This window comes from Halichoerus grypus, chromosome 4 (genome assembly GCF_964656455.1).
Source record: "Halichoerus grypus chromosome 4, mHalGry1.hap1.1, whole genome shotgun sequence".
NCBI classification, from domain to species: domain Eukaryota; kingdom Metazoa; phylum Chordata; class Mammalia; order Carnivora; family Phocidae; genus Halichoerus; species Halichoerus grypus.
Genome location: NC_135715.1, coordinates 79,625,646 through 79,650,112, shown reverse-complemented (window position 1 = coordinate 79,650,112; position 24,467 = coordinate 79,625,646). Strand labels below are relative to the sequence as shown.

At 39.4% G+C, this 24,467-nt stretch overlaps 2 protein-coding genes across 13 annotated transcripts in view; both read left to right on the top strand.

Moving 5' to 3' along the window:
- Positions 1-1,947, top strand: part of PARP4 (poly(ADP-ribose) polymerase family member 4) — a 103,799-nt gene extending 101,852 nt beyond the window's left edge. For 8 of the 10 annotated variants that reach the window (XM_078070613.1, XM_078070614.1, XM_078070612.1 and 5 more), the window contains one exon: positions 396-1,947. In XM_078070613.1, coding sequence (XP_077926739.1) covers positions 396-600 — 205 coding nt within the window. In that variant the 3' untranslated portion in view covers positions 601-1,947. The remainder of the gene's footprint in view (positions 1-395) is intronic. The other 2 variants (XR_013447052.1, XM_078070615.1) reach the window with 2 other exon arrangements.
- Positions 1,948-5,751: 3,804 nt separating this feature from the next.
- MPHOSPH8 (M-phase phosphoprotein 8) overlaps positions 5,752-24,467 on the top strand; it is a 52,892-nt gene continuing 34,176 nt past the window's right edge. For all 3 annotated transcript variants that reach the window (XM_036097153.2, XM_036097154.2, XM_036097152.2), the window contains exons 1-2: positions 5,752-6,067; positions 20,843-20,998. In XM_036097153.2, the coding sequence (XP_035953046.1) occupies positions 5,837-6,067; positions 20,843-20,998 (387 nt within the window). In that variant the 5' untranslated portion in view covers positions 5,752-5,836. The remainder of the gene's footprint in view (positions 6,068-20,842; positions 20,999-24,467) is intronic.

Sequence of the window (24,467 nt, the reverse complement as noted above, 5' to 3'; positions counted from 1 at the left end):
GACTGGGTGGCTCAGTTGTTAGGCATCTGCCTTTGGCTTGGGTCATGATCCCAGGGTCCTGGGATAGAGCCCTACATCAGGCGCTCTGCTCAGCGGGAAGCCTGCTTCTCCCTCTCCCACTCCCCCTGCTTGTGTTCCCTCTCTCGCTGTGTTTCTCTGTCAAATAAATAAATAAAATCTTAAAAAAATAAAATAAAATAAAATGTATTAAGTTAAAAGCACGGTGTCAGTCTGATAGAACTTTCATAAAATGTCAGACAGAATTGCTTTTATTGCATATCTTAATTTTTGACAGAATTATTTTGTCTGATATGATGTGCTAGGATTTGATATCGCATTATATTTCATATATAATTATATTCCGAAGTTGATGGAACCATTTATTTTTAATCTAGAAATATTCCCTGGACTTTTGAAGAAATAAAGAAAGCGAGTGAATGGGTAAGAAGAACTGAAGGACAATATCCATCTATCTGCCAACGGCTTGAATTGGGTCAAGATTGGGACTCTGCCACTAAACAGCTATTGGGGATCCAAACCATAAACACCACATCTCCTCTTCACAGAGTTCTTAATTACAGTCAAAGCTTAATCATCTGAAGTTGTATTTTAAACATTACTCATGCTTCCATGTATAAAATAATCAGATATCAATAGATACCTATAATGAAGTTTAATTATGATTTTATTCAATGTAGCACTCACTTTAAAATAATGAGAAACACAATTGATTATTTTAATGAACTAACAAGTGATAACAAAATATTACAATATTACAGATTTGTGTTTAAATATTTTAAGGTGATAAGAGACACATCTGGCTAGTCCTGGAGCCTCATTCCCTTCTCCCCTTTAAGGACTCTAGTAGAGAACTGGCCCAGCTGGACTTAGTAAGCTGGGGAGAAACAAGGTCTTTGGCTGATGTTAGTGTTCCTGGCATGCATTCCTGTTTCCAGGGCCCTGAGTATCCAGACCTTTGCCCTCAATATGCATGTGGTTCCTAGTCTATAGATCCCTTGATACATCTTTTTGTCACTTAGAGAAACTAGGTATCCCAAGCAATTCTTTCATGGATCTTGCTTTTGGTGTTGCCTCTAAAATCCTGAAGTCATCTAGATTTCCTCCTATGTTATCTTATAGAAGTTTTATGAATTTTGCATTTTACATTTTGGTCTACGATCCATTTTGAGTTATTTTTTATGAAAGCTGTAAGGTCACTGTCCACTTTCCTCCACACTGTCACTTCCAGGCCATTACCTCTCTACCTTTATGTAAAAACCCTGGTTTGTTTTTGTTTTCTTGTTTTTTTAATTTAAATTCCATTAGCCAACATATAGTACATCATTAGTTTTTGATGTAGTGTTCAATGATTCATTAGTTGTGTATAACACCCAGTGCTCATCATATCAGGTTTCTTTGAGATTCAGTCTTTTGGCTATCCTCCAACCTGTCCTTATTGCTGTGACTTGCCAAATGCCCAGTACCTACCCTCATTCACATAAGGTTCAAGATTTCCCTTTCTACTGCCAGTCCTGCCTTCATCTTGAGTGACTTCCATTATCCTGATGTGTGACCCTTCCTAATTCCCTGGACTTGAACCATAGCTATGTCTTGGCAGAATGTTTTGTGATACTCAAAGGATGGGAAACTTGTGAGGAGCTACCATGAGGCCCTCTCCCATCCACCTCTCTATCTCCCTGAGAGGCAGACATAAGACGACTTCTCATCACCTCCCAGTTCTGAGGTGATATGAAGCTCAGAATACAGCTTCAGACTAAAAATCTTCCTAGCTGCATCTAGAATTAGCTCCTCAGCAGTGATGTGTCCCACAACTCACATTGCAATTATCTAGCTCCTCTTAGGGTGTGGGACAAGGACCAAGGGGAGCTGGCATCTTTGACTACTCTTCCTCTTGCTGTTTATACAATAAACCATCTAAATCTAAAATGGCTTGTTATGTCTTTATGGCTAAATCAATCAGGCCTTGCCCTTGGCCTTGTCTGCTTGTTTGCTTGACATAATCATCAAGATAACTCTTTTCTTGTTTTATCAGATTATGGGATAAAAGATTGATAATACCTAGTAGCAGAGTGTGTGAAGGTAAACAGACTTCCTTATGTTGTTACTGGAAACATATACAAGTAAAACAAAGTTTTGCAGTATTTATCCAAATTTAAATCACTACCCTCCTTGACCTATAAATTTCACTAATAGGAATTCCACTTCTAGAAATTTATCTTGCCAAAATATGGACACACACACACATGCATATGTTATATATGCATATATATATGTGTGTGTGTATATATATGTATATATATATTACAGTTGCAGAACAATGTGGAATAAAGCTCATTTAAAAATTATATAAATGGGTGTTTATACATGTATGAGATAAAAGTCTGTCATGTCATATTCCAAACTGGTTACCTTTGAGGAACAGGAACTTTATTTCTATCTTATATTCTTATATTCTGTATCTTATATTATTTCTATCTTATATATTCACTGTAAAAATTTTTACAGTGAACATATACTTAACTTTTTTATCTCAAAAATACATAAAAGTAGAGAAAATAGTATAATGAACATAAATTCCATCATTTAAAATATTTTGCCAAGTTTTTATAAATTTAGAACCGTCTTTTCTTCCCTCTTCTTTTGCTATTGACTTGTTAAAGAAACAAGGTCAATTGTCCTATAGTATGTCCCACATTCTGGATTTGTCCGATTGTTTCCATTTTTTCTTTCCCCATATTTCTTATAAACTGGAAATTCGATCTAAGGCCCTGAATAGATTAAGGATCAGTATTTTTATCAATAGGAGCCATATAGTTTGGTTGTTCTACTTTTATTTATTTTTTTTTTAAAGATTTTATTTATTTATTTGAGAGAGAGAGAATGAGAGAGAGCGAGGACATGAGAGGGGGGAGGGTCAGAGGGAGAAGCAGACTCCCCACCAAGCAGGGAACCCGATGTGGGACTTGATCCAGGGACTCCAGGATCATGACCTGAGCCGAAGGCAGTCGCTTAACCAACTGAGCCACCCAGGCGCCCAAGTTGTTCTACTTTTAGTAATGCTAACATTGATCAGTGCATTTTCCAATGTGAAGTTCTGTTTCTCCTACAACCAACAAATAGTCTGAAGAGATATTTTGGCAGCCAGTTCCTCATCAATCTTTCACCTAACAGTTGCCTGACTCATTTCACGAAATATTGTGATTCTGTTTTCTTCTGTGCTTGTTAACTGAAATTCTTCTGGAAAAAAATGAGCTTTCCCCATCAACTAATACTATTTGATTATAGTATTTTTAAAAACTTACTTTAAAAAGATATCTAATTATTAGAATTGTTGTGTGTCTTCCTTTATAGACTAAGAGTCTGTGCAGGGCAGAGAGACTGTTAAGAAAGAGACAACAGGCCCAAAATGGAGTTATCTGTGTCAACCCCCACATCAGCAAACCAACACTTGATACCCAACTGAATTGCAGTTTCAGGCTCTTCTAGGAATATAATCTTCACCAGTAGTCTGGAATTTCCTGGCAGTACTGGTGAGGTAATCCTCATGATAGACCCCAGCCTTCCCCCAAAGGACAGTGAATTTGCCTGAAATAATCCTTTCTTTTGTTTATGACTTCCTTGCCCTCCCCCTTTCTGTCATGAAAAGCCTGTCCTTTTCTGCATTTCTTTGGAGCTCCTTTCTATTTGCTAGATGGGATGCTGCCCCAATCGTTGAATAAAACCAGTAAGATCTTCAAATTTAGTCAGCTGAATTTTAATACCATGCTCTATTGCTCTTTGTATATGCTCTTTGTAATGCTTAGTATAGTCATGCACAGGATGCATTTAGTAAGCTAAATAAATAATAAATCAATGAGCCCACTCAAGATCTGATGAGCCTCTTCATGATGTGGGAAACAAAGGCAGAAGAAAAATTATTAAACTTCCTACTACTTACAGCCCATTGACTGACAAGTCCTTGAAACAGGCAGGGTGACATTCCTTTAGGGACTCACCTGCCTTGATGTTGATACTTTCCTAAGGGCAAAAGGCAACCTTAGCCTGACCCTCCAGGATCCTATAAGTCTACTTTAACATACAAAAATTCCTTTGGAAACTTCATCTCTACCCCTGCAAGATATATGTTGGCACTCATCCCCCAAGCATATGACCCACCAACACACATCTGAAGGATCTCATAATAAATGACATTTCCCAACAATAGCTAGCCCCCTCAAGGTCCTGGAAACCCTGCTTCCAAATTCCTTAGAAACTTACGCTATCCCCAACTCCCTCCCAACTTGAAAATACATAATGACCCCAGCCCAGCTCTCTAGAGCCCCAGAGGTCCTGTCCCCATGCTTTAATAAAACCACCTTTTTGCACCAAAGATGTCTCAAAAATTCTTTCTTGGCCATAGGCTTTGAACCCTAACATCTTTCCTACATCATCCAAATGGATCTAAAAGATCATAGATGATTCTTTAGTTAACCTCAGAGTTAATTTGAAAGAGTTAATCTTATAAATTAAGTCCACCATTCAAAGAAACAAAAATAAAAAGCTCTTTGGGGCGTCTGGCTGGCTCAGTGAGAAGAGCTTGCAACTCTTGATCTTCAGTTTGTGAGTTTGAGCCCCATGCTGGGTGTAGAGATTACTTAAATAAATAAAATTTAAAGGAAATTAAAAAAATTAAAAGTTCTGGGGGCGCCTGGGTGGCACAGTCGATTAAGCTGCTGCCTTCGGCCTAGGTCGTGATCCCAGAGTCCTGGGATCAAGCCCCACCTCAGGCTCCCTCTCCCCACTCATGCTCTCTCTCGCTAATAAATAAATAAAATCTTTTAAAAAAATTAAAAGTTCACTACCATAAAGACTTTATTTGCAATTCAAAGTGAGAAAAATATTTTACCCTTAAGTGGATTATCCTAGCAACTTTGGGTGACCTATCTTTGTCAATCCTGGACAAAATACTTTTATCGCGTCCTCTGATATTTTCAATGGGGAAAAAAATATCCCAAGAACTTGGAAAATAATTGTTTGGGGCCTGTTACTTAAAAAAATTTTTCCCTAACTTTAAACAATACTAAGATATAATAGCACTATGAGTTATGTTTGATTGTATCGTTCACACGCGTTAAACGAATCAAAATTACACATGCACTAATGGCCCGGCATTCCGTTCTGGCCCGCTCAGGTCTGGGCAGAAGGTGGGGGCTGCTTTCCTAGAAAGCCCCCCGTCGACACCGTCAGGAGCAACTGGAAGAGGGAAAAGACCCCGCGCAGCGTTCGGTCCCCTCAGGCGCTTGAGCTTCTCTTCCAGTCGGACTCCCGCGCTCTGGTGTTCCCCGGCCGCCCCTTCCCAACACGGGAAGCTCCCGAGCCCGCCTCTGCCGCCTGTGCCCCACTCAGCGCTGGAGCCCCAACCTCTCCGAGGGTCCATGTCAGCCTCACTTCTTTCTCCCCCGCGCCCTGACAAGCCCCTCCCCGCCCCCCTCCGTTCCCGCCCCACCCCCTAGGGGCTCCCAAACAACCCTTCCTCTCCCCTCCAAAGCCCTACCTACCGACCCTCTCTCACGGCCCCATCCGCCCCGCCCTTCCGCCGGGGCGCCCCCCTCAGCCCGCCCACCCGCTTCCCGTAGGCTCCGCGGGGGCTCCAGCGCGCCCGCCTCGATGTGATTGGTTTCAGTGTGTGTCGCTCCAGGGTCCCGAGTCCGCCATTGGCTGGTTTCCCTCGCAGCGTCACGCTGCCAGAGTGGATTAGGGCCAAGTGCGGAGCGCGAGGAACCGCTGGGGTGTGTGTCGCAGCAGCTCTTCCTCGGCGGTTTGCTGGGCTCCTGTTATGGCTGCGGTGGCGGCGGCGGCCGTTGCCGAGGGAGCGAGCATGAGTGCAGTTCCTGTTTCAGGTGCCGACAGCAATGGTGAGTCTCCTGAAGTCGAAGGAGAAGGTGTTGGAGCAGTGGGCGAAGAGAAGGACGCAACCACGAAAGGAGCGGAGGCAGTTGGAGACAGCGAGGAGGACGGAGAGGATGTGTTTGAGGTGGAAAAGATCCTGGACATGAAGACCGAGGGGGTACGTGTGCGCCAGGGGAGGCGAGGCTGGGCCTGCAGGGCTTGAAGTGGAGAAGCGGGGAGTGATGGGACTTCTGTGGAGGGTTGCGGCGCGAAGACGCAAAGCCCTCCCAGATTTCACGAGCTGGAAAAGACCAGCTTGTGCAGACACACGACGTAGGCGGGGGGAAAGGAACGTGACAGCTAGAGCCGACGCAAGCGTGCGAATCATGGGAGCAGTGCATTGACATTCCTGAACGGACTTTTGGGCTGTAGCTGTGAGGGTACGTTTCCAAGAAGTTTGAAAGGGTTGTGTGGCCCGGAGAGATGAAGCAGTTTAGGTTGCGGTGTGTGAGTGTCAAGGGTACAGACAGTTGGTGAAGGATATGTCATGGTCATCAATGTTTAGATACCTGATTGGGGCCACTGCTTTGTGCTGGAAAGGAGTGACTCTGAAATCGTGCTTCTCTTCATAGTCCAGCGTCCACGCCATCCTTTCAGTGTTTTCCAAAACCATGATCAATTTTCTGGTTTAAAATCTTTTGGCATTCCTCTTCGCCCTCAGAACCTCGCCCAAGAGGGTGGGATTTAAAGGTCTTCAAAACCTGACCATTATCTTCCCTGTCCTTGTTTACTATGTGATTGTAACCACACAGTAACACTTGAAATTCTTCATCACACTATGCCTTGGCGCTTACTGTTCTCTCTCCTCCTTCTCAAGTCTTTAAGGTGTTACTCCCTGAGGGTCAGTTTCTCAGTGAAATCCTTTTTTGACCCTGATCCCTGCAGGGTGAGGTGCTTCTTCAACTACGCCGTTGTAACACTTTGTTCAGACCTCTGTTTCAGCACTTAAAGCATTATTCTTTATATGTTTGTCTCTCCTGCTAGGTTATAGGCTCCTTTAATAAAGGGAATATGATTTTTATTAATTCTTGTATCACTGGTACTCAATCCAGTGCCTAGTATGCAGTAAGTGTTTTGTGTATATCAGATTATTAAATGAGTGAATGAATCATTGACTTCAGGCTGGGGTGAAGGAGAGTGGGTGGAAGGATGGACAGGGAAACAGTTTATTTCAGTAGGTAAGGTCTCACATGGTAGTTGGGTCTCTGTATTCTTTTTATTGTCTGTTATTTTCTGTTTGTCATGTGCTACGTTGTGTTAATTTTTTCGTCTATTTAACAAACTTTTTTTTTTTTTTATCACATGCTGTGTGCTAGGTGCCGTGTTAGGTCCTGAGGATATAGAGATGAATTGTAGCATACACAGTTGCTGACACTGAAGAGTCTGTCTATTGGGAATAAATAATTGAAATCCAATGCCATTAATATTATTATTAGTTGCAATGAAGTAAAGATAAGAACTTTATTCGGTGTAATTTTCCCAAATATATTACAAAGGCGCCTTGAGATGAGAGTAGAGCCAATCTTGGACTGTTTTGTATCCCCTGCATTTAACACAGTGCTTGGCACATAGAAAATATTTAAAAAAATATTTGGTTAGGGGACTAATATCTTTAGAATTAAGGTGATTCACCTATTGGTATACTTTTTTTTTCTTTTTTTAAATTCATTTTAATTCCAATGTAATTAAATTCATACAATATTTAATATTCCTGGTCCCAAAGAATTGTAGGCACTGTACCCAAAGTCTCATATTCTAGTCAAAAGCGGGTGAAACTAAGAAGCTTAAGTGTTTAAGGCAGTAAAGGAGGGTTATTTATATCACTTTAGTGATGTAAAGTTGGGTGAAAATTCTAGTTCTCAGGGCCTTGTATTTTTAGGCGCTCTTGAGAATGAGTGATTTATAAGATGAAAAGTATTAGCTCAGCAGAACAGGACTGCATCGGTTACTTTTTAAGTACAGCTCAGTGAGCCAGCCAGTTGGAAAACATAAGGGTCCTGATAGAGTTTGTTTGGCCTCCTTATAGTCTTAAGGTCTATGGTATTTCTGTTGTTCATAAGCCGCCAGACTGTGGTATTCTGTTATTGACTAAGACAGTCATTATGATGAGTGTTGACTTGCAGGAATAGCATTAATTCTAAATTTATATATTAGCCATGTTCTTCCTTTTGGTTTATTGCTAAATGTAATTTTTTATATGTTTTCAGAACAATTAAATGAATCTGACAGATCTTGGGGTTTTGGCTTCAATTTTGAATTGGAGTCATTTTTACATAATAAAAAGCTGGCACTTGTTAATATTTATGGGAATTTGATTTTTTTAGTGTACAAATAAATATTTTAATTATACAACTTAGTAAATTATTACAATGCCAACACCTGTGTAACCTCCACCCAAGTCAGGAAATATTAGACTGCCAGCCCTAGAAACCTCTTTTGAATCCCCTTTCCCATCAGTATCCTCTTCCATCCCCCAAAATCACTGTCCTGAATTATTATATGGTAATAGCTTTCTTGCTTTTCTTTGTAATTTTTCCACCTAAGGATGCATTCCTTGGCACTTGAGTTTAGTTTTATCATAAAATATATAAAATAAATAAAAATTTTATTTTTATTTATTTACATTTATTTTTTAAAAGATTTATTTATTTACTTGAGAGAGAGCGAGAGAGAGTACAGAGGGAGAGGGAGAAGCAGACTCCCTGCTGAGCAGGGAGCCCGATGGAGGACTCAATCCCAGGACCCTGAGATCATGACCTGAGCTGAAGGCAGATGCTTAACTGACTGAGCCACCCAGGTGCCCCTGTCAATTTTAAAGCAACATTAAAGCCTGGGTGGCTCAGTCGGTTAAACATCCGACTCTGGATTTCAGCTCAGGTCTCGATCTCAGGGTCATGAGTTCAGGCCCTGAGTTGGGGAAGAGGGAAGATCACTGTCTTTGAGAGAGGAAGGATTTTTAGGAGAATGAGGTCATGTCTCCTCCATGAACATGAATTTTAAAACCTAATTTTGCCTTTCAGTCGACAAAGTATAAAATATTTACTATGTGGCAATTTACCAAAGTCTGCTGACTTTGGCTCTATAACCACTTACAGAATTATTAAGCCATTCACACTTTTTCTTTAAAAAATTATGTAATGTGCCCACTTTCACCACTGCTATTCAACACTGTACTGTACTGTAAGTTCTAGCCAGAGCAGTTAGATAAAGGAAGAAGTAAAACTATATGCACAGATGACATGATTCTCCATATAGAAAATCCCAAAGAATCACAAGAAAATTACTAAATGTAATAAATGAATTCAGCAAACTTGAAGGGTACAAGAATAACATAATAAAAGGTTGTATTTCCATATACATGTAATGCACAATCCAAAAAGGAATTTTTTCCCTTCCAGTTTTAATTTTAATTCAGTTAGTTGACATATAGTCTGATATTGTTTCAGGTGTAATATAGTTATTCAATACTTCCATACACCACACTGTGCTCATGACAAGTGCATTCTTTAATGCCCATCACCTATTTAACCCATCCCCCCACCTTCCTCCCCTCTGGTAACCATCAGTTTGTTCTCTATAATTAATAGTCTGTTTTTTGATTTGTCTCAATCTCTCTCTCTTATTTTTTTTCCCTTTGCTTGTTTGTTTTCTTTGTTAAATTCCACATATGAGTGAAATCATATGGTATTTGTCTTCTCTGATTTATTTTGCTGAACATTATTCTCTCTGGCTCCATCTGTGTCATCACAAATGGCAAGATTTCATTCTCTCTATGGCTGAATAATATGCCATTGCATATATATGCCACATCTTCTTTATCCGTTTATCAGTCGATGGACACAACAGGCTGTAAACATTGGGGTGCATGCATCTTTTTGAATTAGTGTTCTTGTATTCCTTGGGTAAATACCCTGTAGTGTGATTGCTAGATCATAAGATAGTTCTATTTTTAACTTGCCATTAGGTTTATATATAGCCTCTTCCGCATATGGCAGTCTGTATTAAGTTGATGGTTGTTTAAGTTTGAACCCATTCTTTTCTCCTCCCCTCTCCACGTTTTTAGGTATATGTTAGGTATATTTTATATCCTTTGTGTGTGTGTGAGTTCCCTGACTGAATTTTTACAGAAGTATTCATTTTTACTGCTTTTGTATTTCATACCTTTATACTGTCACTTTTGGTCTCTCCTTTCTACTCCAAGAGTCCCCTTTTATATTGCTTGCAGGGCTAATTTAAGGGTCTGGGAAACTCTTTTTGTTTTCTCTGGGAAACTCTTTATCGCTCCTTCTACTCTGAATGACAGCCTTGCTGGATAGAGTATTCTTGGCTGCAGATTTTTCCCATTCAGCACACTGAAAATATCATGCCACTTCTTTCTGGCTTGCCAAGTTTCTGCTGAAAAATCTCCTGTTAACCTTCTGGGCTTTCCCGTGTAAGTTACCACCTTCTTTTGTTTTGCTGCTTTTACGATTTTTTCTTTATCACTATATTTTGCAAATTTAATTACAATATGTCTTGGTGTGCATCTGCTTTGTGGATTTTGATTGGAGTTCTCTGTGCCTCCTGGTTCTGGATATCGGTTTCCTTCCCCAAATTAGGGAAGTTTTCAGATACTATTTCATTAAATAAATTTTCAGCCCCCTTTTCTCTGTCTTCTTCTGGGACTCCTATAATACAAATGTTGATTAATAGAGTCCCTAAGTTCCCAAAGTCTATTCTTGTTTTGTGTAATTGTTTTTCTCTTTTGTTCAGCTTGATTACTTTCCATTACTCTGTCTTCTAGGTTACTAATTCATTTCTCTGCTTCTTCCATCCTGCTATTCATTCCATCAAGCATGTTTCTCATTTCATTTATTGAGCCCTTTATCTCTGCTATGTTATTCCTTATCTCTGTGTTAAGGGTATCACTCATGTTTTCCACTCTTTTCTCAAGTCTAGTGAGTATCCTTATGATTATTCCTTTAAATTCTCTGTCAGGCATGTTACTTATATATGTTTCACTTAGATCTCTGGCTGTGGCCTTGTCCTGTTCTTTCATTTGGGATAAATTTCTCTGTCTCATTTTGTCTGTCTCTGTTTCTGTTAAGAAAGTCAGCTATGTCTTCTGCTCTTGAAAGTAGTGACTTTATGAAGAGGAGGTCCTGTTGTGCCCTTGCAGTGCAGTGTCCCCTGTTCACCAGAACCTGGCACTTAGAGCAGAGTATCGTATGTGTGTTGCTTATACCTTGCTGTTGTGTCTGAGTCACTTTTCCTTTCAGTGTAGTCGTTTGCACTGACACCTTGCCTGTTGTGGGCTGTGCTTGCTCTCTGTGGTATTAGTGGGACCCAGGTAGGCCAGCTCTGAAGGGGCGTGCACATCAGGGAACTTGGGAGTGGGCTGGTGTTGTTACCAAAATTTGGGTTGGGTCAGTAGTCCTATGCTGGATCCCCTGAAGTGCTGTGGTAGCTGGGGGCTGTGCACTGGGGTGGCAGAGGGTACAAGGCTGGGCATGGTGCATGAGAATGGCTGGGTATGGCTGGGCCCCAGCACACGATGGTGGGTGGGGGTGTGTGGCTGGGTGCAATGCACTGAGTGTGTGGGCGGGGTACGCATGCCTTTAATAACTCCCTGAGCCCAAGGCTAGCAGGCTTGGAGTGGGCAAGTCCTGAGGAGAACTCATGGGCATAGCATACTGCTAGCAGGTCAGGTAGCAAGTGTCTGTGCAGCTCCTCTTCCTGCATGTGGCTCTGTATTTATGCTGGCGGGTGGGGGAAGAAAATGGCACCCATGATTTTCTTTGTTTTCAAAGAAGTCCTCCAACATGGTCTGAAATCAGTATGAACAGATCTGTCTCCCGTTTGCTCCTGGTGTTCTTTTTTTCTTTTTTTCTTTTTTAGATTTTATTTATTTATTTGAGAGAGAGAGAGCACAAGCAGGGGGAGTGCAGAGGGAGAGGGAGAAGCAGGCACCCTGATGATGAACAGGGAACCCGACATGGGGCTCAATCCCAGGACCCTAGTATCATAACCAGCTGAGCCACTCAGGCACCCCTGCCTGCCCCTGGTATTCTATAAACTGCTGTTTTTATATTGCCTGTCCTCGTGCTCCTGTCTCTTTAAGGACATCGACCCAGCTATCACTCACCCTGGTGGCCAGTGTAACACTGAAGTCAGCTGACTTTTAAAGCTCCAGGCTCCAACCCCCTCTGGTGTTACAAGTTCACAGAATTCAGCTCCTCCAAACATTAAGGGGGTTAGTCTTCCCCATGTGAGGTCCCTGGTGCAAAGACTTGTTTTTCTGCCCTATTCTCACACACTGCTCCCTCACTCCTGCAGGCAGCCTCTCTCCACCTTTCTGACCTTTCAGACCTTTCAGATGCAGCTTCTTTATATTTAGTTGTGGAGTTTGTTCTGCCAGTCTTCAGATCACTCTCCAGTTTATTGTCTTGGATGTGGATGATATCTAGTTGTAAACATGGGACAGGGTGAACTCAGGGTCCTCCTACTCCACCATCTTCCTAAGCTCCTCCCAAAAAGGAAATTAAGAAAACAATTCCAGGGCGCCTGGGTGGCTCAGTGAGCTAAGTGTCCCAACTCTTGGTTTCGGCTTAGGTCATGATCTCATGGGGGTCGTGGGATTGAGCCCCCGTGTTGGGCTCAGGACTCAGTGGTGAGTCTGCTTGAAGATTCTCTCCCTCTTCCCCTTCCCCAACACATGCATGCGCACACTCTCAAATAAATAAATCTTAAAAAAAAGAAAACAATTCCATTTATAACAGCATCTAAAAGAATAAAATACTTTTTTTTTCTTTAAAGATTTTATTCATCTGAGAGAGAGTGAGAGCAAGAGAGATCACAGAGGGAGAGGGAGAAGGAGACTGGCTGCTGAGTGGGGAGCCTGATGCAGGGCTCGATCCCAGGACCCAGAGATCATGACCCATGCCGAAAGCAAATGCTCAACTGACGGAGCCACCCAGGCGCCCCTAAAAGAATAAAATACTAAGGGGCCCTTGGGTGGCTCAGTCAGTTAAGCGTCTGCCTTCAGCTCAGGTCATGATCCCAGAGTCCTGGGATTGAGCCCCACGTCAGGCTTCCTGCTCAGTGGGGAGTCTGCTTCTCCCTCTCCCTCTGCCTCTCTCCCCTTGCTTGTGCTCTCTTTGTCTCTCTCTCAAAAAAAAAAAAAAATAAATAAATAAATAAATAAATAAATAAATAATTTTTAAAAAAGAATAAAATACTTAGGAATAAATTTAGCCGACAATGTAAAAGACTTGCAAACTTACTACAAATCTTCAGTGATCAAAAGAGTATGGTACTGGCATAAGGACAGACATAGAAAATCCAAAAATGAACCCATACATCTATGGCCTGTTGATTTTTCATAATGGGTATCAAGTCCAATCAATAGGAAAACCAAGTGTGCTGAAACAGCTGGATTTCCATATGCAAAAAAGGAAAGCTGGACCCTACCTCACACCTTATACAAAAATTAACTCAAAATGAATGAAAGACCTAAATTGAAGAGGTAAAACCATAAAATTCTTAGAAGGAAACATAGGTGTAAATATTCAGGACCTTGGATTTGACAATGCAATCTTGGATATAACTCCAAAAACACAAACAAAAGAAAAAATAGGTAAAAGGACTTCATCAAAATTAAAAACTTTTTGTGTATCAAAGAACAGTATCAACATAGTGAAAAGGCAGCCCACAGAACTGAAGAAAATATTTGCAAATCACATCTGACAAGGGATTAATATCCATAATATATAAACAACCCCTATAATTCAAAAACAGCACAAAATTTTAAAAAACAGAAACAAAAAACAAGACAAACAACCTACTTAAAAATGGGCAAAGGATTTGATTAAACATTTCTCTACAGATACACAAATGGCCAATAAGCGTATGAAAAGGTGCTGAACATCCTTAGTCCTTAGGGAAATGCACATCAAAACCATGAGATACGGGGCGCCTGGGTGGCTCAGATGGTTAAGCGTCTGCCTTCAGCTCAGGTCATGATCCCAGCGTCCTGGGATGGAGCCCCGCATCGGGCTCCCTGCTCAGTGGGGAGCCTGCTTCTCCCTCTCCCTCTGCCTCTCTCCCTGCTCATGCTCTCTCTCTCTCTGTATCTCTGTGTCTATTTATGAATAAATAAAATCTTAAAAAAAAAAACCATGAGATACTACCTTACACCAGTTACTAGATGACTATAATAAAACAAACAAAAACATAGAAAACAAGTGTTTGTGAGAATGTGGAGAGATTAGATCCTTCTTACTCTGGTGGTGAGAATGTAAAATGGTAAAGCTACTGTGGAAAATAGTTTGGCTATTCTTCAAAAAGTTAAACAGAATTACCTCATGGCCCAGCAATTCTGCTCCTTGGTATATACCCAAAAGAACTGAAAACAGGAACTCAAACAGGTATTTGTTCAACCATGTCCAGTAGAGCATTGTTCACAGTAGCCAATAAATGGAAAACAACCAAGTGTCTATCAACAGGTGAATGAATAAACAAAATGTGGTGTATATATATATATAATGAAATATTTTTCATTCTTAAAAGGGAAGGAAATTCTGACACATTCTATAACATGAACCCCTGAAAACATTATGGTAGGTGAAATAAGCCAGAAGCAGAACATATATTGCATGATTCCACTTACATGAAGTACCTAGAATAAGTAAATTCACAGAGACATAAAGTAGAATGATGGATACCAGGGGCTCAGGGGAAGGGGAATTACTGTTTAATAGGGACAGTTTCATTTTGGAAAGATGAAAAAGTTCTAGAGGTGGACAGTCATGATAACTGCATGTCTATGTGAATGTACTTAATGCCATTTCTGTCTCTATGAATTTACCCTTAAAAATAGTTAAAATGGCAAATTTTAAGATGCGTATACCAAAAAACATATATAAAACTACAATAAAATTTTAAAATTACCTATTGTCTTTTGCCCATTTTCTCACTCACTTATAAGAATTTTTCTTTTTAATGTTTTATGTCTATCAAATCTTAATCGTATATATTCCAAATTTTTGCTTCTCCAAATTTCTAGTTTATTTTTTTTGCTCAATACCCAATCTGACTGAGAAGCAGGAATATATGAAATAGTTTTCCACATGTACTGCAGAGCACCATACTAGCTTACACTTAACACCTACCTGATTTTATTCATACAACCACTGAGGCAATAAGCTTTCCAAACCAAAGCCAAGTGCTCCTCCCTCCCCATTTACCCTTCAACATGCCTATACTGCCTTTCAGTCATTCTTGTTACCTATAGAAAGACCAACATCAGCACCTAGTAGGATTGGAAACTAAGAAATAATGGGAAAAGAGTAGATTTAGATTAACTTTGAAAAGATAATCCTGAAAATCTCATGATATTTTTTTTTTAAAGATTTTATTTATTTATTTGACAGAGACACAGCGAGAGACGGAACATAACAGTGGGAGTGTGAGAGGGAGAAGCAGGTTTCCTGCGGAGCAGGGAGCCCGATGTGGGGCTCGATCCCAGGACCCTGGGGTCATGACCTGAGCCGAAGGCAGACGCTTAACGACTGAGCCACCCAGGCGCCCCAAAATCTCATGATTTTAAAATAATAACTAAGTCTAAATTGATACAGTTTTATGGTTCAGTTACATAACAGGGTGAGGGGACAGTGCTTATATCAGCTAAGAGTATATGCACATGCTTTTTAGGTAGGCTCCATGCTGTGCACTAGAATGTGTTAACCTGCATCCACCTTTGACATTTTACACACCGTCCTCACAGTGTTGGATAATATGCAGAAGCGCGTTAAGTGCCCTTGGGTTTTAATTTCAGCTGAATTACTCTAGCTGTATAATTTTTACTAGTTACTTTATCTAGAAGCTTCAGTTTCCTTCTCTATAAAATGAGTAATAGTACTTTACGGGGTTGTTGTAAAGATTAAATGAGCTAATAAATGCCAAGATTTAGTCCATGCATGACAGATTATAAAACGCTTGATACAAATTTAATTCTTCTTTTGATTTGTTTTCAACTATTTAAAAATGTAAAACCCATTCTTAGCTCCCAGGATGACCAAACCAAAATGGGTGGCAGGCCCTGCTACAGTTTGCTGACCTCTGATACACAGAGATGAGGTCTTTTATCTGGTGGAAATGTAAATTAGAGCATCTTTTCTGGAAGTGTGTTTTCTGGCAGTGTGTTTTAACAGTGTTTAGGTGGCTTTATTATTTGATCCCATTGATCTCTCTTTGGGGAATTTATTCTAGAGATCTGATCAAAGATGCACTAGTAGGTAACAGCTTTGCTTATGAAAACAAAAATCAGAAACAAAACAACCTTTGGTTTCCAAAGGGATAGTTTTTGTTGTGTTTTTTATTGTATTTAGAACCATCAGTAAAAATCATGCTTTTGAAAATACTAAAACAAGAGGTGTTCCATATCTAAGTGAAAAAAACAAAGTATTATACCAGTGTTTTAAACAATATATGTAAAATACATATTTATAGTTACATTTGTAAATATAAAGGATGAAGGAAATAGATGAAATTATTATCAATATGGGTGATTTTTAGTTATTTTTTTAAAGATTTTATTTATTTATTTGACAGAGAGAGACATAGCGAGAGAGGGAACACAAGCAGGGGGAGTGGGAGAGGGAGAAGCAGGCCTCCCGCGGAGCAGGGAGCCCGATACGGGGCTTGATCCCAGGACCCTGGGATCGTGACCTGAGCCGAAGGCAGACGCTTAACGACTGAGCCACCCAGGCGCCCCTATGGATGATTTTTAAAATACTTTTATTTTTTTAATTTTATTTAAAATCAATTAACATGTAGTGTATTATTAGTTTCAGAGGTAGAGTTTAGTGATTCATCAGTTGCATATAACACCCAGTGCTCGTTATATCAAGTGCCGTCCTTAATGCCCATCACCCAGTAATTCCATCCCCTCCCAGCAACCCTCAGTTTGTTTCCTATAGTTCAGAGTCTCTCTTTTTTTTTTTTTTTAAAGATTTATTTATTTATTTATTTGAGAGAGAGAGAATGAGAGAGAGCAAGCACATGAGAGGGGGGAGGGTCAGAGGGAGAAGCAGACTCCCTGCCGAGCAGGGAGCCCGATGCGGGACTCGATCCAGGGACTCCAGGATCATGACCTGAGCCGAAGCCAGTCACTTAACCAACTGAGCCACCCAGGCGCCCTAGTTCAGAGTCTCTTATGGTTTGTCTCCCTCTCTGATTTTGTCTTATTTTATTTTTCCCTCCCTTCCCCTGTGTTCATCTGTAAAATTCTGCATATGAGTGAAATTGCATGATAATTGTGTTTCTCTGACTGACTTATTTCACTTAGCAAAATACCCTCTAGTTCCCTCATGTCATTGCAGATGGCAAGATTTCATTCTTTTTGATGGCTGAGTAATATTCCAGTGTGTGTGTGTGTGTGTGTGTGTGTGTGTACACACATACACACCACATCTTCTTGATCCATTCATCTTGTCGATGGACATCTGGGCTCTTTCCATAGTTTGGCTATTGTGGACATTGCTGCTATAAACATTGGGGTGCAGGTGCCCCCTTTAAATCACTATGTTTGTATCCTTTGGGTAAATACCTAGTAAGCAATTGCTGGTCATAGGGTAATTCTATTTTAACTTCTTGAGGAACCTTCATACTGTTTTCTAGAGTGGCTGCACCAGTTTGCATTCCCACCAACAATGTAAGAGGGTTCCCTTTTCTCTGCATCCTTGCCAACATCTGTTGTTTCCTGAGTTGTTAATTTCAGCCATTCTGACTGGTGTGAGGTGGTATCTCATTGTGTTTTTGATTTGTATTTCCCTGATGATGAGTGATGTTGAGCATTTTTTCATGTGTCTGTTGGCTATTTGTATGTCTTCTTTGGAGAAATGTCTGTCCGTGTATTCTGCCCATTTCTTGATTGGATTATTTGTTTTTTGGGTGTTGAGTTTGGTAAATTCGTTATAGATTTTGGATACTAGCCCTTTATCTGATAAGACATTTGCAAATATATTCTCCCATTCTGGAGGTTGTCTTTTAGTTTTGTTGATTGTTTCCTATCTTGATGAAGTCCCAATAGTTCATTTTTGCTTTATTTCCTTTGTCTCTGGAGACCTTTCTAGTAAGAAGTTTCTGCACCTGAGGTCAAAGACGTTGCTGTCTGTGTTCTCCTTCAGGATTTTGATGGATTCCTATCTCACATTTAGGTCTTTCATCCATTTGTGTTTATTTTTGTGTATGATGTAAGAAAATGGTCCAGTTTCATTCTTCTGCATGTGGCTGTCCAGTTTTCCCAACACCATTTGTTGAAGAGACTTTTTTTCTTTTTTCTTTTTAAAGATTTTATTTATTTGACAGAGAGAGACACAGCGAGAGAGGGAACACATGCAGGGGGAGTGGGAGAGGGAGAAGCAGGCTTCCCGCGGAGCAGGGAGCCCGATGTGGGGCTCGATCCCAGGACCCTGGGACCATGCCCTGAGCCAAAGGCAGACGCTTAATGACTGAGCCACCCAGGTGCCCCGAGACTGTTTTTTCTATTGGATATTCTTTCCTGCTTTGTCAAAGATTAGTTGACCATAGAGTTAAGGGTCCATTTCTGGGTTCTCTATTCTATTCCACCGTCTTGATGATTACAGCTTTGTAATACAGTGATGTCTGGAATTGTGATGCTCCCAGCTTTGGTTTTCTTTTTCAACATTCCTCTGGCAATTTGGGGTCTTTTCTGTTTCCATACAAATTTTAGGATTGTTTGTTCCAGCTCTGTGAAAAATGTTGATGGTATTTTGATAGGGATTGCATTGAATGTGTAGATTGCTTTGGGTAGCATAGACATTTTAACAATATTTTTCTTCCAGTCCATGAGCATGGAATGTTTTTCCATTTCTCTGTGTCTTCCTCAATTTCTTTCATAAGTGTTCTTACGAAAGTTTTCAGAATACAGATCTTTTACCTCTTTGGTTAGGTTTATTCCTAGGTATCTTATGGGTTTTGGTGTGATTGTAAGTGGGATCAATTCCTTGCTTTCTCTTTCTTGTGTCTCATTGTTAGTGTATAGAAATGCAGCTGACTTCTGTGCATTGATTTTATATCCTGCCACTTTGCTGAATCGCTGTATGAGTTCTAGCAATTTTGGGGTGGAATCTTTTGGGTTTTCAACATAGAATATCATGTCATCTGAGAAGAGTGAAAGCTTTATTTCTTCTTTGCTGATTTGGATGCCTTTTACTTCTTTTTGTTGTCTGATTGCTGTACTGTGTTGAACAACAGTGGTGAGAGTGGACATCCCTGTTGTGTTTTCAACCTTTGGGGTAAAGATCTCATTTTTCCACGTTGAGGATGATACTCGCTTTGGGTTTTTCGCATATGGCTTTTATGATATTTAGGTATATTCCCTCTATCATCTATGGGTGATTTTTGTTTTTTTCCTTTTTATTGATTTTCAAAGATTACACATTGCTTATGTAATCAGAGAAAGACCTCAATCTTCAATTTATGAAAAGTAGATCAGCAATACTGTTTGTTTATTTTAATTCTTAAAAATTGAGGTATAATTGACATATACTATTAATATTAGTTTCAGGTGTACAACATAATGATTCGATATTTTTATGCATTGCAAAATCATCACAATAAGTCTAGTTAATATCTGTCACCTTACATATTTAAAAAAATTTTTTTTCCTGTGATGAAAACTTTTAAGATCTGCTTTCTTGGCAACTTTTAAGTATGCAGTACAGTAGTAGTCACCATGCTGCTCATTACATCCCCGTGACTTAGTTTATGATTGGAAGTGTGTAACTTTTGACCCCCTTCATCCATTTCTTCTACCCCAAACCCCTGCCTCTGGCAACTTCCAGTCCTTTCTCTTTTTCTATGAACTTGGGTTTTTGTTTTGTTTTGTTTCCTTCCATACATAATTGAGATTATGTAGTATTTGTCTTTCTCTGTCTTGCTTATTTTACTTACTATAGTGTCCTTGAGGTCCAAACATGTTGCCAGTGGCAAGATTGGATTCCTTTTTATGGCCAAATAATATTCCATTGTGTGTGCGCGTGTGTGTGTGTGTGTGCGCGCGTGTGTGCGTGCGCATTTTTTCATTCATCTGTTGAGGATACTTGGGCTATTTCTACTTTTTGGCTATTGAAGTGATAATGCAGTGAACATGGGTGTACATGTATCTTTTTGAGTTAGTGTTTTTGTTTTCTTCAGATAAATACCCAGAAGTGGAATTGCTGGATCTATGGTAGGTTTTTTTGTTTTAATTTTTTGAGGAACCTTTTTACTGTTTTTGCATAGTGGCTACACCAGTTTGCATTCTTACCAACAGTGCACAGGGGTTTTCTTTTTTTCTAATCCTTTCTAATACCTGTTATTTCTTTTCCTTTTGATAATAAGAGGATGAGGTGAGATCTCATTGTGGTTTTGATACGCATTTCCCTGATGATTAGTGATGTTGAGCATCTTCTCATATATTTGTTGGCCATTTGTATGTCTTCTTTGGAAAAATGTCTATTCACATCTGCCCACTTTTTAGTCAGATTGTTTCTTTGTTATTGAGTTGTATGAGTTCTTTATATATTTGGGGTATTATTAACCCATTATCAGATACATGATTTGGAAATATTTTCCAATACAGTAGGTTGCTTTTTCATTTTGTTGGTGGTTTCCTTTGTAGTAAAGAAGCTTTTTAGTTTGGTATAGTTTCATTTGTTTATTTTTAGTTTTGTTGTGACACTTTTTTCTTAAATGCACTTGCTTCAGGAGATTAACATGCTTTATAATGATATTAATCTCCATTTCAAGTTCATTCGTATATTCTCAGGATTGTGTGTTTCTGGAAAGTTAATCATTTAAATTATCAAATTTAATGTCCTTTATTTGCCTGTTTTTAATTCTGTAACAGGGTAAAATCCTTTACAAAGTTCGATGGAAAGGATACACATCAGATGATGATACCTGGGAGCCTGAGATTCATCTTGAGGACTGTAAAGAAGTTCTTCTCGAATTTAGGAAGAACGTTGTGGAGAACAAAGCTAAGCCGGTCAAGAAGGATATTCAGGTATCATGTTTTATTTCATATTTCTTTTTTTTAGTATAACAAACTTACTATAAATTTTACTGACGTAAGGAATGTGCAGCAAAGAATTTACAAATAGGGGCGCCTGGGTGGCTTAGTCAGTTAAGTGTCTGCCTTTGGCTCAGGTCATGATCCCAGGGTCCTGGGATCTAGCCCCACGTTGGCTCCCTGCTCACTTGGGAGCCTGTTTCTCCCTCTCCCTCTTCCCCCCTGCTCCCTAAGCTCGTGCTCTCTCTCTCTTTCTCTTGCTCTCTCAAAGTCTTTTTAAAAAATTACAAATAATAAAATATATAGTATTCTGTATATCGTAAATTCTGTATAGCCAGTTGATTCTCACAGAATGCTTAAATTGATTTTTGCCAAACTCTTCCTTCTGTAGTCAATCTATGATCACAGTTGACAAACAAGTATAGTTTGGACATGTTGATTATACTTTTCTTTTAGTTAAGAGTAAGGTGAAAGTGGGGAGGTTAAAAACATGTCAGAACTTTATTTGTTCATCCATGGTATGACCATCTTGTTTTTGTGTATCTTAGGAACATTTTTTGTAGTATTCATGTTGCTACTATAGATAATAATAATGATAATAATAATAGTAAACAATTGTTTTAATTTGCATTATCAACATATTATGTCTGATTTTTCTGCTAATTAAAATAAGTCTTAGATCATTTTATAAAGCTATAAATTTTAATCTATTAGATATTATTCACAGATCTGATTACCCAGGTCTTTTGTTTTTCTCTTCTCTTCCCACTTTAGTTTTTAGCTACTTTATTGCTTTTTAGTAAACTCTTTCGGATGGTAAGGAAGGATTAAGAGATCAAAGGAGCGCAGATAAATTAAACTTTTTTTAAAAAAAGATTTATTTATTTAGAAAGAGAGAGTGCGAGCAAGGTGAAGGGCAGAAAGAGAGGAAGAGAGAGAATCCCAAGCAGTCTCCACACACACGATCAATTGACACAGGGCTTGATCTCTCGACCCTGAGATCATGATCTGAGCTGAAATCAAGAGTCTGATGCTTAACCGACTGAGCCACCCAGGTGCCCCAGATAAGTTAAACTTATATCATCAGCAGTTTGGAAAAAGATTTCATGGTGGGCTAGAGTGGGTTATTATTAAAACAGATGCAAAAACTTGGAGTAAGGGTTTTCTTCTTTCTATTGTTTTATCCTTGGTCCTCTTATTCCACAAATAATTGAATTGGATTTATGTATAAATCTTGTAAGAATTTCCTGTTGTACTTTTCCATGTAAATTTCCTTTATAGCTTCTATTTATAAATTGAACCAACTCTTACTCAACTTTTTGATTTTGCTTTTAGTTTTCTTTTTCATTAGAAATTATTGTAATTTTTTTAGAATACTCGCAGAGCTTCTGGGACTTAGAAATATATAGTGAAAATTTTTCACAAAAGAAGCCTCTATTTTAAGGACTGAATGTTTATCTTCTCTCCCTACAGTTTGAGTTTCAACCAAAACAATATTAGGACCCAATTTTGAGTGATTGTAGTGGTTTTTAATAATAATAACAATAACAAGGCAGCTTGTATTTACCGAGCACTTATACTGTGTATGTGCCAAACACTGGGTCACCACTTTATGTGCATCAAGATGAGAAACTGAGGTTTAGATAAGTAACCATAGCTCAGGTTAATCAGTTAGTAATGATAGAGCCAGGCAGTTACATTCTTAACCATTATGGTAGGTTGCCTTTTAGTTTGGGCTATAGCTTGAAATCCATTGAGAATAGTGGACTCAGTTTTTTAAATTTTTTTATAGTGGCAAGGTCTTTTGGTTTTTAAATTTCTTTTTTTTTTTTTTTTATAATTTTTTTTTTTTTTTAAAGATTTTATTTATTTATTTGACAGAGAGAGACACAGCGAGAGAGGGAACACAAGCAGGGGGAGTGGGAGAGGGAGAAGCAGGCTCCCCACTGAGCAGGGAGCCCGATGCGGGGCTCGATCCCAGGACCCTGGGATCATGACCTGAGCCGAAGGCAGACGCTTAACGACTGAGCCACCCAGGCGCCCCTGGTTTTTAAATTTCTAAGCAATGGGGCGCCTGGGTGGCTCAGTTGGTTAAGCGACTGCCTTCGGCTCAGGTCATGATCCTGGAGTCCCTGGATCGAGTCCCGCATCGGGCTCCCTGCTCGGCAGGGAGTCTGCTTCTCCCTCTGACCCTCCCCACTCTCATGTGCTCTCTCTCATTCTCTCTCTCTCAAATAAATAAATAAAATCTTTAAAAAAAAAAAAAAAAAAAATTTCTAAGCAAAATCCTCGTTACTTTTAAATTTTTTGTAGAGGAAACCCTTTACAAAATGAGTTCACATTAAAGTAGAGACTTTTTTCCTCAAATTCTTTTGCTATACTTACACTTCACTTTTCTGGAATGGGTGCCTATTCTTTCCTTCCCTATTTCTTTCCCTAAAAACACTCTCACAAACACAAATACATCTGTTTTACTAAGTGATAGGTTCTTATTACTCAAAAAATTTAGACTTTTTGATTGAATTCTTCCTTAAGTGTATTTCTTATTTTCCTGCAGAATACTAGCTTTATTGTCTCTTTTACTTTACCAAGCCTCTGGTTAAACCCTACTTGCAGCTCTTTTTCTTGATTTAAAATTATTGATAATGGTCTGAATGAGAATGATTGCTGATAGACTGGTGTGTTTAAGGTGTATTCTTAAGCTTATGAATCCTGTCCTAATTTTAGAAAGATATTTCTCCACCTGAGGGGTGCCTAGCTGGCTCAGTCAGTAGAGTATGCAACGCTTGATCTTGGGGTTGTGAGTATGAGCCCTACGTTGGGTGTAAAGATTACTTAAAAATAGTGTTAAAAAAAAAAAAAAAGAAAGGTACTTCTTCACTTTTTGTTTTCTAAGCTCTCCGTACTATTTTATAAATAATTTAAAATTCTAGGGGCGCCTGGGTGGCTCAGTTGGTTAAGGGTCTGTCTTCAGCTCAGGTCATGATCCCAGGGTCCTGGAATTGAGTGCCATGTCAGGCTCCCTGCTCAGTTGGGAGTCTGCTTCTCCCTTCCCCCCCCCCCCCCCGCTCATGATCTCTCTCTCTCTCACTCTCTCAAATAAATAAAATCTTTTTAAAAAATTTGAAATTCTAGGCACATTTTGAATCTGAAATTCAAAAATTCAAAATTTAGATTTTAAAGACTGAAACTTCTATTTCCTATATCAGGTCAGCTTTCTCATGAATTCTCTCATCTGTTAAGTATTCCAGTATATTGCTGTGACTCTTTGAGGTAAGGTCAGTGGATAGGAATATGGCAAAAATACAACTGGTCACTGATCTTTTTCCCCTTTAGCAAAATAGTTTTGCCATTCATACACTTTTGTGATTCTTTTCACTGTAGATATAGAAATAGTCTGTAGGAGAAAATTGCTTTGTTCATCTCATCATCCGTGTTCATGCAAGCAACAAATATGTGTTGT